Source organism: Lissotriton helveticus, chromosome 5_1 (assembly GCF_964261635.1).
Source record: "Lissotriton helveticus chromosome 5_1, aLisHel1.1, whole genome shotgun sequence".
NCBI classification, from domain to species: Eukaryota; Metazoa; Chordata; class Amphibia; order Caudata; family Salamandridae; genus Lissotriton; species Lissotriton helveticus.
In genome coordinates this window covers 10,570,955-10,585,666 of record NC_136065.1, presented here as the reverse complement: position 1 = coordinate 10,585,666, position 14,712 = coordinate 10,570,955, and the positions used below count along the sequence as shown (strand labels likewise).

Here is a 14,712-nt window from a genome sequence, read left to right as displayed (position 1 = left end):
TCAGTCTCTGAGCACTATGTGGGGGTGTTCTGGCTTCTTCTTTCAGTGTGAGGGGCAGGCACATCAGACGCTCCACAGGAGGTGGAGCCAGAATTGTGTGGACAGGGGCAGCCAGGAGTACCTTGATGACAGTGCTTCACCCTTCCTGGGCCAGGTGCCGGCTGAGTCATCAGTCGCTCCACAGGGGGCGGAGCCAGCATTGTGGTGGCAGAGCACAGCCCTATTAGGAGTCCAGGGGCACTCCTACCTCCCACTAAGGTGTAATCCTTGCATTCACCACCTGTCATCCCCCAGCCCTGTCACTCACATAACCCAGACAGTCAGATACACATCCAAGCAGAGGCGGGCTGAAATGGTTAGGCAAACAAATGCTAACTTTCTAAAAATAGCATTTGCAAACACAGGATATTAAAATAAACTTTACTAAAAGAAGTATTTTATTATTCTGAGTTCATGCATACTAAACTTTATTTTCTACCATGTTCCCTGAGCCGGCTGGGATTATAGAGTGTAATAATTCCAGCAGCCCATCTTGGCCTATGAGAACAGGTAGCCTTACAATAGGGAAAAACGAATTTGGCTGTAATTCACTATTAGGACATGCCACACACCTCAGAGCATGTCCTACCTTACACTTACAATGCACCCTGCCCTTGGGCCTAGCATAGGGGTGATTAATATGAAGTAAAGGGAAGGTTTTAGGGGCTGGCAAGTGTGTGCACTTGCCCAGCCAGCATGACAGTACCAGACTGCACGCAGGTTCTGCAATGGCAGACCCTAGACACATTTTAAAAGGCTGCTTCTGTGGGTGGCGCAACCAGCGCTGCAGGCCCACTAGCAGTATTGGCATTCACAAGCCCTGGCACTCCTGGTGCACTTTACAGGGGACTGACAGTAAATCCAATGAGCCAATCAGGGAAATCAATCACAGTCCCATTTTACATTGGGAGCACTTGCACTGCGGCACGGATTGGCCGTGGCGCAGTGCCCTGAGCAGCGGACACCAGCAAAACATCTGAGGCACATCAGCAAAAAGTGGAAGGGAAACTCACGCCAAGGTGCCAGGTCTAACAAGGGCCATACTTGTCTCCCCCTGTAGCTAATAAATATGTTAAAAATATTTTTTTCCATTGTTTCCACTGTATAGTAAGGTCACCTGGTGTAGCTAAGAAAGGAGGTGGAGAAAACATACTTTGATCAGACATAGTACCTGTAAAAAGAGTACACAAAATAACAATCTAAAATACAATGCAAAGTAACAATTTAAAATAAGAAGTCAAAAAATCATTCAGTTGTTCAACGTTGAGATAATTAAGTAGCTTAGTTCCTTGTTTCTTGTCTTTGTCCTTGAGAGAGAAGGCTTGGGCTTTATGTTCCTTTATCTAAATAGCAATACATGTATATACACTTCCACCTTTGGGATCGTTGCTTAGGCTAGAAGAAGCAAAGATTCTAAGTTATTCATGTGCTGACACATGCAGGACCTTGATGCGGTCGACGCGCAGGAGCTTGCTGGCAGCTGCCAAAAAGAAACCGGCACATGTAGGTGCTGGAAGAAGCCCTATAGCTGCATAAAGGAAACTGGTGCTCGAAGAAGTGCGAGGGCAGCAAAAGGAAACTGACGCGCGTAGATGCTGGAAGAATTTTGTTGCTTGGAAACAACAGACGGACACAGGTTCCAGGGCGTTGCGGGAGAAAACAAATGACGCGTGCAGAGACTCGGCCACAGAAGTTGCTGGGCAACACAGCTGATCACAAGCGGCACGAGCAGAGGCAGCAATTGACACGTACTGAGTTCAGAATGTTAAGGTTGCTGGGCAACGCATCACAGTGAAAACGTGTTTTTTTTATCATGTTAAGTAAACGAAAACAGTTCAAGGGTTCAATACTCTTCTTTCAGCTCAATTCAGTGCCCAAATACCCAGATCACAGGGAAGATAATCTTTAGTAGAGAATAAAGGCTTTACTCACGAGAATATCTGTTCAGAGTCTTGAACAAAATTATCATGAATATTCCAGGGGGAAGATGCTGGTACCTGCCTCATGCACAGGAAACTCGTCGCTATAAAAAGAGCCTGCTGAGATTTTTTGAAGTCGTAGTTTATTATTTATGGCATCGCCAGTATAGAGCAACGTACATCTTCTCTTTAGTGCTCTCCAACTGATCTTACTGGAATCCTGATAAGAGAATTCTCACAGTGGAATATCAACACATTCCATGACATTTTGTAGTAATGGTATGTTTCTTTAATAGAACACTGTATATGTAATTGGAATGTTTTCATACAAAGTAGCAGTTACTGGGGACTTGGGTCATTCTTGGATGACTACAGCTCCAGCTGCATGTATTTCTTTCACCACTTGAATAAATAATTATAATTGGATACTTCTACTCGTATGTCTTATCTACATTCATTCCAGCGAAGATACAACAATTTTTGGCGACATGGATGGTGAAAAAACGGCGGAATTTTGAAAAAGGACTGAAATTTTCACATTTTTGGATTATCCAATCTGGAATATAATTCGTGAGTACCCTGAGAGAACTGTATGCCTGCAGGGTATTACATTTCTACATTTTGAACTATTTGGAGCCATGAAGTTATGAACATTGCTACAAAAGTCAGGTAGTGCTGCATGTTATGAAACAACCGGATTGAAATTATACCATTTCAATTTGGAAACTACCAGTTGGTGCTTTCGTTTTTATTGTTTCGAGTTATGCCAGCACTTTTCAGCACTTTTCTGGGTTAGCGGAAAGGAAGCGTTTTAATTTGCGATTTGGGCAAATTAATCCGGCAAGAAAAGTACGTCAACTACCTAACCTAACATGTGTTTACCTTCAAATTCCTGGCTTTAGAACGTCCTCGTTGCAGCTCGCTCAGCTTTCTGACGTCTTCATTTTCAGCGTGCAGGTGGAGTGTGACGTCCTTACTTCACCCCAACGTGTACACCGCCTGAAGGGCAACATGACCACGTTATCACGTATCCTACGCATGGCGGCCATTTTGAAACATCATTAGTGCCGGTTTCCATGGTTACCAGTCTTGGTATCCCGACGTGACTTTTCTTTTCATGGTCTTACAGAAGTCTCTCTCTCACGATCTCCGATTACGGTATTTATTTATTTACTTATTTTTTTTTACAAGCATACATGCAGCAGGAATTTCACGAAGCATCCGTGAAAGTGAATAAGTGAACATTATTGTTTCTGATCATTTGCACTGAGAGGGATCTCACGAAGCGCACTAAATTGCTGTAACAAGATATTATTCACGAAGTGGTTGTGGTAACAAGACATTATTCACAAAGTGGTTGCGGTAACAAGACATTATTCTTATTATTATTATATGCAGCAGGAATTTCATGAAGCATTAGTTTAATAATGAATAACTTTGTATTTTTGTTTGAAAGAAGATCTTTTATGAAGATATAATTCACGAAGTGGTCGTATTCAATATTCAACAAGTACAATATTTTACATGTTGTAAGACATCATTCACGAAGTGGTCGCATTTGAAAATTCAACAAGTACAATAACTAACGAGTTGTTGTCTTTGGTATTCCTTTACATGAAGACATCATTCACGAAGTGGTTTATTCAAAATTCAGCTGTTGTTTCACGAAGACATCGTTCATGAAGTGCTTGTTTCAAATAACTATCTAGTTATTGTGTTAGGTATTTCTTTTTCACGAAGACATCAGTCACGAGGGGGTAGTTTCCAATAACTAACCAGTTTTGTTTCAGGTATTTGTTCTCTTTAAAGCATTCAATTATGCCACTGGCAGCGAGCGGATCAAGAACAGTTGCAACCAGAGACAAAAATCCATTGAGTTTACAAATCAATTCACCTAGAGAATTTTTGTCAGTTTTTGGAGAACCTGTTGTTTCCTGGTTGGATTGGAAGGCATGTTTCTTAAATTACATTGCAAACTTAGAGGATGTCAACGGTACATTCTCTCCTGAAAAGAAGAAACAAATGTTATTATACTCACTTGGTCCAGAGGGTTTGCGCATTCTTGAAGAAATGCATACGCATGAAAAAACAGTAGGAGATTTGGATGTTTTTAGAAATGCATTATTAAATTTGGATGATATTTTTTCTCCCTCAGTAGGTATTGCTGAATTTGTGGAGGAATTTACTTCAGTTATGAAAAGGTTAGCGAGGAAATGTGAATTTCCTCAATTATACAATGATCTAATCCTTGACCTAGTAGTAAGGTATACCAAGAACATATCCTTGCAGAACAAGTTATGGGTTGAGGGTAATAAATGTCTTAAAGATATAATTGCCTTAGTTTGAAAGACAGAAATGTCTGATCGTTGTGCTAAAGCTACGTTATCGCAGGGTAACAGGATGCCAGAAGAAACTGTGGGGAAGGTGGTCGAAGAGGAAACAGGGTATAAGAATTATGGAACCGACAAGTTTGAGAAAGTGAAAACTGATTTCCATGTTAGAAGGAAATTTGGGGGTATTGAGCAAAAGGAGTGTAGCAACTTAATTTGTTTTGGATGTGGTAGTTATTCACATGCTGTTTTCTTTGAAAAATGCCCTGCTAGATCTACCAAGTGCTGGGAGTGCGGATTGGTGGGACACTTTTCGCGAGTGTGCAACAGAAAGAACAAGAAAGTATTAAAAAAAAAAGTGATGTACGTCCGACACAAGGGTGATTTTTCCTCATCAAAGTTGGACAATAATGTTGTTCAGGGAAACTTAGTACAGAGGAAAAAAGTTGATTTGAATACCTCTAGTGACTCATCATTTAATCCTTTTTGTGATATTTCTTTGGGTGGAATTACAGTACAATTGGCGGCAGATTCGGGTTCACCGTTCACTGTAGTGCCACAAGAGATGTGGAAAAGTCATTTTGTGGACAAAATAGGATGGTGGTTAGAACCCAATGATGTTACTGCCGAAAGTTTTACAGGCAGAAAAGTTGATATGCTAGGGTTTAGAACCTTCGTGTTTCGTTTTAAGGGAAGGCATGCTATGGGAAAATTATATGTTGCAAATAATGGTCCACTGGTATTAGGGTGGAAAGACCAAAAGTTACTGGACATCAGCCGCTGCAGTGTTTCAGAGGTTAATGTCGAACCTTTGTGGCCACATTTCTCAGGTCGTTGTCTTGAAAGGCAATATTCTGATTATGGGCAAGGATAAGATTCAGCAGAATACCGCTTTAAGGGAAGTATTGTCCATTTCTCAGAATCAATGTCTTGGTTGCTGAAAGCAGCAATTGTAAACTTTCAGAAAACAAACGTAACTTTCTTAAAACTAACGACATGTGCACTCATTTAGGGCAGGAAATTTCTCTTAAGGTCCGACCACAAAACTTTAATTAAAATACTAACTATGGAAGATTTATCCAGAGCATCAGCTAGAATAACCAGGATGTCTATAAGACTCCAAGATTTTGTTTATAATGTACAGTTTGTTCCAGGCATGTCAGTAGGCATTCCTTACCGCTTAAAGAAATTGCCCTAGACCCAAGGCGTGTTTGGTGTGTTGATGCAGTATTTGAAGATACTCTCAGTCTGTCAAAGCTTATGTGCAGATGATATGTTGCGTGCAGTTTCTAGTAGATTTATTCAGGGATGGTGTAAGAAGGTTAAAATAGAGTTATTCAGGGATGGTGTAAAAATGTTAAAAATGTTAAACTTAATCCCAAATTTAAGGTCATCCAGGAATCTCCTGGACCAAAAGACGTATTAAAATGTATTGATGTGAGCATAGATAGACATGTTCGTAATTGTTTTTAGTGTGAAACTTCGGACAAGGCACAGAAAATGCTTAATTCACTGTCATCTTCGTTAGATTGTACTAGTTTGCTGTAGCAAAGTGTTGCTATGGATATTATGGGTCTCATGATTTAGCTGCACTGTGTGATAAGGTACATTGTAGTGATCGTGGACTTATTTTCAAGATGGTTTGAAGTGAAGGTCGTGAATAAGTTGGATACATAGTGTGTGATTAGTTTCTTAGAGAAGTGTTTTTTTTTTCAAGAGAGGGTTTTCCGACTTTTAGTTTGACGAACAATGGTGTCTAATTTAAATCAGATTTGATGGACAGTTTCGTAACTAGTACAGGTATTGAACAAGAATTTATTGCTTTACACTGTCCCAGGAGAAATTCTACGGTTGAAAGAGTGAATAGAATAGAATTGCTCTAGCAGGGAACATCTGTGTGAAAGAGAAAGATACTGCTAATTTAAAAAGAGTTTATGGGTGGTTAGATATTTTGTCTCATTTCGAAAAGGGGGATGGTGAGGATTCTGATCAGACACAAACACGGTTTGGACTCGACAGTTCTGATAGTTCTACACAAAATCCCATTTCTTTGGGGCTAAACTTTGAGCAGGTTTGTGAAGGTTTAGACTCCTTTATTGGTGAAGTTAGTCCTGACATTTTTGGACAGCAAGACTTACAGCATCTTGAGCTTTGTAACCAGTCACTGGTAGAAGGTTCTAATCCACAGAAAGTTGTCGATGTAGAAAAGAGCTGTGTAGCTGAAAAACATACTAGACACGGGAGGCAGATTGTTGCTCCAAAAAGATTTGAGGAATTTGTTAGTTTTTGGGTATTACATGTATGTTACAAATATTTATATTTTATAATTCTTTTTGTTTCTTTTGTTTTTGTTTAAGAAGAGGGATGTGTAGTAATGGTATGTTTCTTTAATAGAACACTGTATATGTAATTGGAATGTTTTCATACAAAGTAGCAGTTACTGGGGACTTGGGTCATTCTTGGATGACTACAGCTCCAGCTGCATGTATTTCTTTCACCACTTGAATAAATACTTATAATTGGATACTTCTACTCGTATGTCTTATCTACATTCATTCCAGCGAAGATACAACACATCTCCACACAGTTCCCATAGATCTTGGAGATGGGTTGTAATGCTGAACAACATGAGCACATTTCCACTAAACAAAGATACACTTACTTTATAAAGTGAACAGGTAGGACCTTTATTTGACGCATAGTCACCTCTTTATATTCTTGTTGTTTTTTCTATAAGAACAATGTTATTGCAATCACATTGCATCACTGGTGAGATTTCCTCATGTTACATTATGCAGTTGTAGTGTAGAATACATATTGGATGTTTACTCAAGGAGGCACGAGTTAGTAATTAAGTATTACACTCAGGTAGCTATTTTATGCAAAACTGACCTCAGACTTTCTAATAAAGGAGCAGCTTCTCTTCTGTTATGGGTCAGTCACTGACAGAGCATCTGAGGCACCCACATAGACACTTAGACACCCACTCGCACACTCAGGTACTCACACAGACACTCACAGACCCACACTTAAAGATTACAGATTATAGCTAGGAAATAAAAGTTTAAAAATGTATAAATACACAAGAAAAATCAACGGTTATAGGGATGTTACAGGTACAAAATAGAATAAAAAATCCTTAGAAATAAAAAAAAAAAGTTACAGGAACGTTAAAGTTAGGAAATAGAATATAATCTCTTTGAAATTCACTGAAAAACTCAAAGGTTAAAGGTATGTTCAAGTTAGGGAATAGAATAAAACAAGCATTGGCATTGCTAATCGGTCTCAGCGATAGAGTGAATAATGTTGCTATGCAAGAAGCACATTAATATTGACACTACTTGATTAAAAATCTTGTTTAGGAATTGAAGCTAAATGTATTTGGTAATGTAGCCTGATTTCGATACAACTAAAAGATGTAATGCTGCATTGACAGGCAGGCCTAATAAATAGATTCCAAAATGGCACTGTGTTGTTTTATGTCAAAGAATGTCAAGAATAATTTTTTTTTTTAAAGAACTTCTTCTGCCACAGTTTCAGTATAGATGGTGCACTTCTGTAGCTCTGTAATGCCTTCAGTTTGAGTTTGCGTGATATAAAATAACTTGTAAGAAAAAATGAAACAAAAAGAGCCTGCAGATGAGCGAGCTGCAGGACGGTCACCCATTAAGAGCAATAGCCATAAAAATATAACCTTTGATGATGATTGTGAACTTTAAACTCATTAAATTATTCTGTTTACCCATGCTCATTTTTATCGCAATCACTACAGCACACAATACCTTGTAGGCGTTTCTACAACAATCGTACGATGGTTAAAAAAAGCAAATCTTGTCCAAATAAAATGAAAAAAAGAGCTGATGTGCGCCTAATGTGTGGCTGGATGGTGAAAAGCAGTGCAATACCTTGTGGCTTTTTATTTGTAGTTTTATATAGCGCAAACTTGACCCAAAGGTATAGGAGCACCGCTTTACATGAGCACCAGTCACTTTACACAAGGACACATTCACTTTTGGTCCCATTAGTGTACATAGAAAATAAAAGAGGGGCTAAAACACAGCCTTGCCTAACCCCACGGCGAATTTGGAAAGCTCTTGTACATTCACCCTGGGATCCGTATGTATCTTACACAAGCTGTGAGTTGAGAATATAACTGTCTGATAAAAATTATAATATTTTACTTCAAGCCCATCTCTCTTAAAATACATTTCTTGTGTGAAACTGAATCAAACGCGGCAGATAGATCCATGAACGCCATAAAAATATTCCCATCCTTCGCGTTAGTATATTTTGCCACAATTAGGTTTAGATTTAGACACTGGTCTAATGTACCCATCCCTTTTTTTAAAACCATATTGTGTAGAAATTAAGATATTTTTGCCAGCTGCCCATTCCCCAATTCTATTTAAGACAAGTCGACCCATTAACTTGCAGGTGCCGTCTATGAGTGAAATAGGTCGATAATTTTTTGTCAGTGCTTTGTCTCCTTTTTTAAAAATCGGTGTAATTACCGTAGTTTTCCAAGAAGCAGGTATAGGGCCTTTTGCAATAGCGTTAAAAAACATTAGTTAGAAGTGGAATTCAAAGTCCCAATGGCTCAAAGAAAAAGTCAATTGGAGCACCATCGGGACCTGCAGCCTTCGCACTGCTGCACTGTTTTAATCCCCTTTCCACCTCTGTCATTGTGAAAGTGATGGGTGTATCTGTTTTAAGGGTAATAGAATGATCATCATTCGGATTTACCGAACCGAATACTGCAGTCTAGTGGTCCACCCAAGCTTCCTCTCCCACATGCGTACTTATAGAGGGATCTGAGTCTTCACACAGGAACGGGGAATTTACTCCCCCCAAAAATCTTTGGGACTTTTTAAGAGAAAAGCTGCCCGAAGTTTTTCCCAAGCCTCTTCTTTTAGAGCCATTAATCTCACCATTCTTTGTATTCTCCTCGTAAGAGACTCATTCAATATTTCTTGGCTTTTCCTTTAAAACATTTAAAAGTCTACTCAGAGCTTTTGTGCAGGATCTATCAAACCATCGCAGAGATTTCCATACACTTACCTTGGAGTCCGGTTTTAAATTACCTTCCACCACATTTAACAAAGTAGCAAAAGCTTTTACTATGCTTTGTGAATCACCTTGCAAAGTGAGGCATATATAAATTTCTTCCTGAGTATGACCTAGTTTAGGGATTAAAGTAGCTTTATTAATTTTAGTCCATTTAAGAACTATACCATTTTTTCTGGCTATACTTGGTGCCACAACTTTTTTAATTTTGCTACTAAAGCAGTCCTTCCATTTCAAAATAAAAATCAGAGCGCCTTGATCACTAAAATTTGATACAAAAGTTCCTATCTGACTTAAAATAATCTTTAAGGCAGTTGCCACTATAAGGTAGTCTAGTGTTGATCCATTACTCGGATCCCCAAAAGTTTTTACTAGTGTATCAGTTTCTTCCTCTACAGAGTTACAAATCTCCAAATTCCTAGTAACCAGAAGTCTATTTATTTCCTCCCCATATTCCTGGTGTATAAAGTGATATGGTATTACCTCATCCTCACCTACTAATCCACAAACTGGCATTGTAATTTTTGGACAGCTGCGGCAATTAAAATCACCTACCCATAATATATGCAAATATTTGCGGTGACTTCCTGTATCTTTTTCTATTTGGTTGGTTGATAGCTTTATTTCGATATGCAGATATCATAAAAGCATTACATAAATATAAAACAGCACATCATAAATATAAAAGACTAATTCAAGTTAAGAACAGGTAGAAACAAGTACCATTGCACATAGAATAATAGTTCCCGTACCGGAGCGAAAACCTGCCTGAAAGTCAGACAAAATGTGGTTTTCGTCCACCCAATGAAGAATCCTCCCCAGGATCACCTTTCCCGCCACCTTCTGGGTTGAGTCTATCAGGCTTATCGGCCTGTAGTTCCCTGGTTGATCCCGACAGCCCTTTTTAAAAATTGGGACAACCTCTGCCCCTTTCCAAGACTCAGGGAAAGGACCTCCCTCTAGGACGGCATTCAAAGTGGCAGAAACCAATTTGCCCCATTCACTCGGGTAGGCTCGAAGTAGGTCCCCTGGAAGCCCATCAGGGCCAGCTGCTTTCAGGGGGAGCAAGGATTCAATAACATTTGTGACCTCTCGTACAGTAAAAGGGTCAATGGCTCTATCCAGTGGGAGTGGGGGAAGGGAAAATGGCACGTTAAGAGGGCCTTCTACTGCTGAATATAGGGCCCTGAAGTGGTTAAACCACGTCTGGGCTGGAATCGTACAAGTCCTCAGAGTGTCATCAGGACGATTCCTGGAGCCCACCAAGTTCCAAAATCCCTTAGCGTCCTTCCCTCTACTAGCGGCCAAGAGATCCCGCCAAAAATTATCCTCCCACTCTTTTTTCGTGATTTTTATGCAATGGGAATAAAGCTTCCTAGCCTTTTTCTATTTCATTTCCAAGAGAACGGATGACATCTGCCATGTTGCCTACGAAAAGGTTATTATAAAAATGTACTAGTAAAATATCTACTTGACGAACCCCTCTAAGAATAAATAGGTGATAATATGGTGACAGCACATTTAAATCAATTATTTTTATAGCCAAGGTGTTCTTTACCATCGTTATTATGCCGCCTCTCGCTTTTCCAGACCGAGACGGAATCGCGGGGTGTGGAATGTGCGGAACCCATCAAAAAACACAGTGCTCACCTCCCATGTTTCCTGGAGGCACACTAGGTCATACCCATTAATTATGTCTAACCAGTCTTTGTTATCCTTCTAAGATCTAAGCCCCGCTATATTCCAAACCAATACTTTCATATTATCCCTTTCTTCAGCCTGCAAGTAAATTACTCTGGTACTTGTTATCTCCTTGTCTATTTTGGGGCTCATTGTCTCTCCTTTTTCCCTATGTCAATTGCATGCCTCTAAATCCTCCAAGTTCTGAGCTGGGATGGGGCAGTGAGCTAAATACCGGTGATGGATCAAGCCCTGATCTTTGGACTGGGTAAGAGTGGTCTGCTTAATTCAGACACTCTGTTCATCACCACCCCCTTTTCTGAATAAATCCTCCAAGGGCACAAACCTATTTGTTAGGGGTATATAAAGGACATTTGCTTCTCCGACAAGAGCGGGTGCTGCATCTTGGGTAGAGAAAGGAAGGGGGAACAACAGACCCCTGGGAGCAACTCATCCTAGTCACCATCATGAGACTTGGCCCAAGCAGTCTGTAAAAGAAACCCAAAGGTACAGCAAAGATTTGAGTAGACGCCACAGGAGTGTTAGGAGTCATACCCAAAAGATATTTCACATAGTGCAGTTTCTTAAAGTTTATTACTACACAATCTCCCTCAATTGACTTTAGAGTGTTTCCCACCCATGATACTCTTCTAGCCATGTTAATTTAATTGCCAATATGCAAACCTTCTAGGTTCATAGCAAATGTAGATAACCAACACATGGCTTTATTCATTAAATGTTGGGTGGTTTCCGTTTGGTTAGTTTTCAAAGGTGGAACATTTACTAGGATCATTACATAAGGGCATGCTGCTGTGGGGGAGATGGATATTAAACTTATGGGGGGGCTGATATCCTCCCTGATCCCCATGAAGTTCCCTTTGGGCCGTGATTCGAGGCAAGATTCCATTGGCCGCAGCCTTACTTGGACGTAATTGATTTCTTGATCTCGCAGGGCACCTTTCACTTCCAGGAAGCTGCGGCGCTGCCTTTGCAGTCTCTGCGTAAATTCAAGTAAAAAAGTTATTTTACGGTTATCAAGGTTGACCGGCGGGCCACTCTCTCTGTGTGGAGCATTATGTCCCTGTCCCGGAAATGAAATACTCTTGCAAGGATGGGCCTGGGAGGTGCGCAGGGTTTCGATCTTCCGTCCAGTATCCTGTGCACTCTTTCAATAGAAAAGTATTGGGACAGCCCCTTGGGTTGGAGACGTTGCAGTACCAATTCCTCCACAAATAGGTCCGCCGCCTGTCCCTTCGCTCGTTCTGGCACCCTTAGTATACAGATGTTATTGCGTCGCATCCTACCATCAAAGTCGTCGAGTTGACATTCCAGCATCTCGTGTCCAGCTTGAAGATCCGCGACTTAACTTTGAGGAGGATGGTGTCGGTTGTTAAGTCCTTAGTTGTGAATTTCCTCTCCTTAATACGATCATTCATGTACCTCATGTCAGCCCTAATCAAAGAGACCTGCGAGGCGACAGTGTCAATTCGATTCTCTAGAACTTGCGCACGGTCGTTATGGCCGCCAAGATGTCCTGCAATGTGGGCTCTTGTGTTTCCCTCATTGATTTTGAGTTCGCCTGCATGTCTTTCTGGTCTTTCTGCCACACATATTTGTCCAGTTTTGCTTGTAGTGTATTGCAGCCACCTCGGCCGCTCGCCATACTGTGCTTAGCGAGTAATGTACAGCCACAGGAGAAAGTCGGGCCACGCTGGTTACTCTCCGCAGCCTGCTCAAGGGCCTAGGCCCTGTACGGCCTGTCCGGTTTCACCAGTTAGGCCTATACTAGAGGGGAGCACAGTCTGTATTACACACACTGTCAGAGGGGAGCACTATTTTGTATGCAGTAGGTCCGGCCCCCTCCTTAGTTTTCCCCTCACTGGTCAGCACCGGAGTTTTGCATGTGTCTTCACCACATGTCAGTGTCAGCTGTTATTTCGGGCGCCACCCACGAGAGTCGAAGTGTGTGTACTGCTGTGGCTGCCGACTGCACTAGTGGGGCTCCTGCAGGGCACAGTGATCTCCTGGTGTTCGCGGGGGCTAGGTACTGAAGAGAACAGGTATGGGTGGTGGTGTTTGAGGTGCAGCTCCACCCGCAATGAGCAGTTCTTATTCCTTACTGCACTCGCGGTTGCAGCACTGTTGGTTGACCGGGAGTCCTTATGACGCTCTTAGCGACTCACAACATGGGGGCCTGGGTCTGAATGAACCTCCGCTTGCCGTTTTGACTCTCCAGTCAACACCAGAATTATGCGCATGTCTTCACCGCGCCTCCGTGCCTGCTAGGTCTATCTGAATCCAATCACGAGAGGCAGAGTGTGGGTCTTGCTGCGGCCGCCAGCTGTGCTGATCAATCCCGAGGAGCCCTGTTAGACCTGCAACTATTGGCGTGGGTCTCCCTTCCATTTTTTCTTTTGCCTCATGTATTTTTGCTGGTGTTAGATGCTTTGGGCACTGTGCCACTGCTGTCCAGTGCCACAGTGCAAGTGCTCCATGTTTGGCTATATGGTTTACTTGTCAGACCCTAGTATAGTGCACCAGGAATGCCCAGGGCGTGTAAATCCAAATGCTGCTAGTGGGCTTGCAGCACCGGTTGTGCCACCCACTGAAGCAGCCTTGTAAAATGGGTCTACGGTCTGCCATTGCAGAGCCTGCCTACATTCTGGTACTGTCCTGCTGACTGGGCAAGTGCACCCACTTGCCAGTCCCTAAACCTTCCCTTTTCTTTATATCAGACACCCCTATGGTAGGCCCAATGGAGGGTGCATTTTATGTATAGGGTAGGACATGCCCTGGTGTGTGTGACATGACATGAATTACAGGCATTTTCGTTTTTTCACTATTGCAAGGCTACCTGTTCTCCATAGTATATAGCAAGCAACAGTGGTCCTTAATATAAACAATTAACGAAAAAGATGCAATTATAGACACAAATCTGTACTATAAGTAAGCAAGTGTCCAGCCGGACACTGATTTAATCAATGTTTAAGGTTTAAGACAAAATATAAAGCGAACAATTACAGAGTGGGATACAGTCCTGTATCCAGTATATAAAACATAAATGACAAAACAAGGGAAAAGGATTTGCCGGCAATTCAAGAAAGGAGGCGCTAGTAAAAAATAAAAAGTTCAACTAGCTGGCCTCATGTAGTTTACACATTTCAATGACAATTTATGCGTTACTACATAAACAGTCGACGGCGTTTCGATCCTATGTACAATGAAGGATCATCATCAGGACTCAATTAGATTGCCTGAACATGCAAAGCCTGTTGAGGAATGAAGGCGCACAGACAATAGGAAGGCGCATTGGTTGTGTGAGGCATCAACTGTTCCCAGCGGCAATCACAGTTGGTTGCAGTATGTAAAGCGGCAACCAAGTGGAGTACAGTCAGGTAGATTAGTTCTTGTGCGATGAGCAATTTCTCAGAAGTAAGAACGGTTCCCCTCTGGTACGGGAGTTCCGGTGAAGTTAACAATTGGTAATTCGGCGGGTTGGAGCCGGAAGGACGCCAGGATGTCCCATCCAGGACACTACGGTGATCAGGCAACCCGTCGCACTTCTGAACAAGGGTGTCGCAGCTGGAGTTGTCACACTGCACCGCATCAAGAGAGGAGTCTCGCAACGAGGTCGAAGCATGTCGCCATCGATGTTCCTGCGGTCGCACTTCTGAACAAGG

General features: G+C 41.6%; 1 protein-coding gene across 2 annotated transcripts in view; it reads right to left on the bottom strand.

The window, feature by feature from the left end:
* LOC144754060 (natural cytotoxicity triggering receptor 3-like) overlaps window positions 1-2,955 on the bottom strand; it is a 199,670-nt gene extending 196,715 nt beyond the window's left edge. Inside the window, exon 1 of one of the 2 annotated variants that reach the window (XM_078641579.1) lies at window positions 2,841-2,955. Coding sequence is in view for 1 of the 2 variants with exons in the window: in XM_078641578.1 (XP_078497704.1) it covers window positions 1,972-2,008 (37 nt within the window). In the remaining variant the exon portion in view is untranslated. Of the gene's footprint in view, window positions 1-1,971; window positions 2,091-2,840 lie in introns of those variants that run through there. The other variant, XM_078641578.1, reaches the window with a different exon arrangement.
* Between the last annotated feature and the right edge of the window lie 11,757 nt (window positions 2,956-14,712).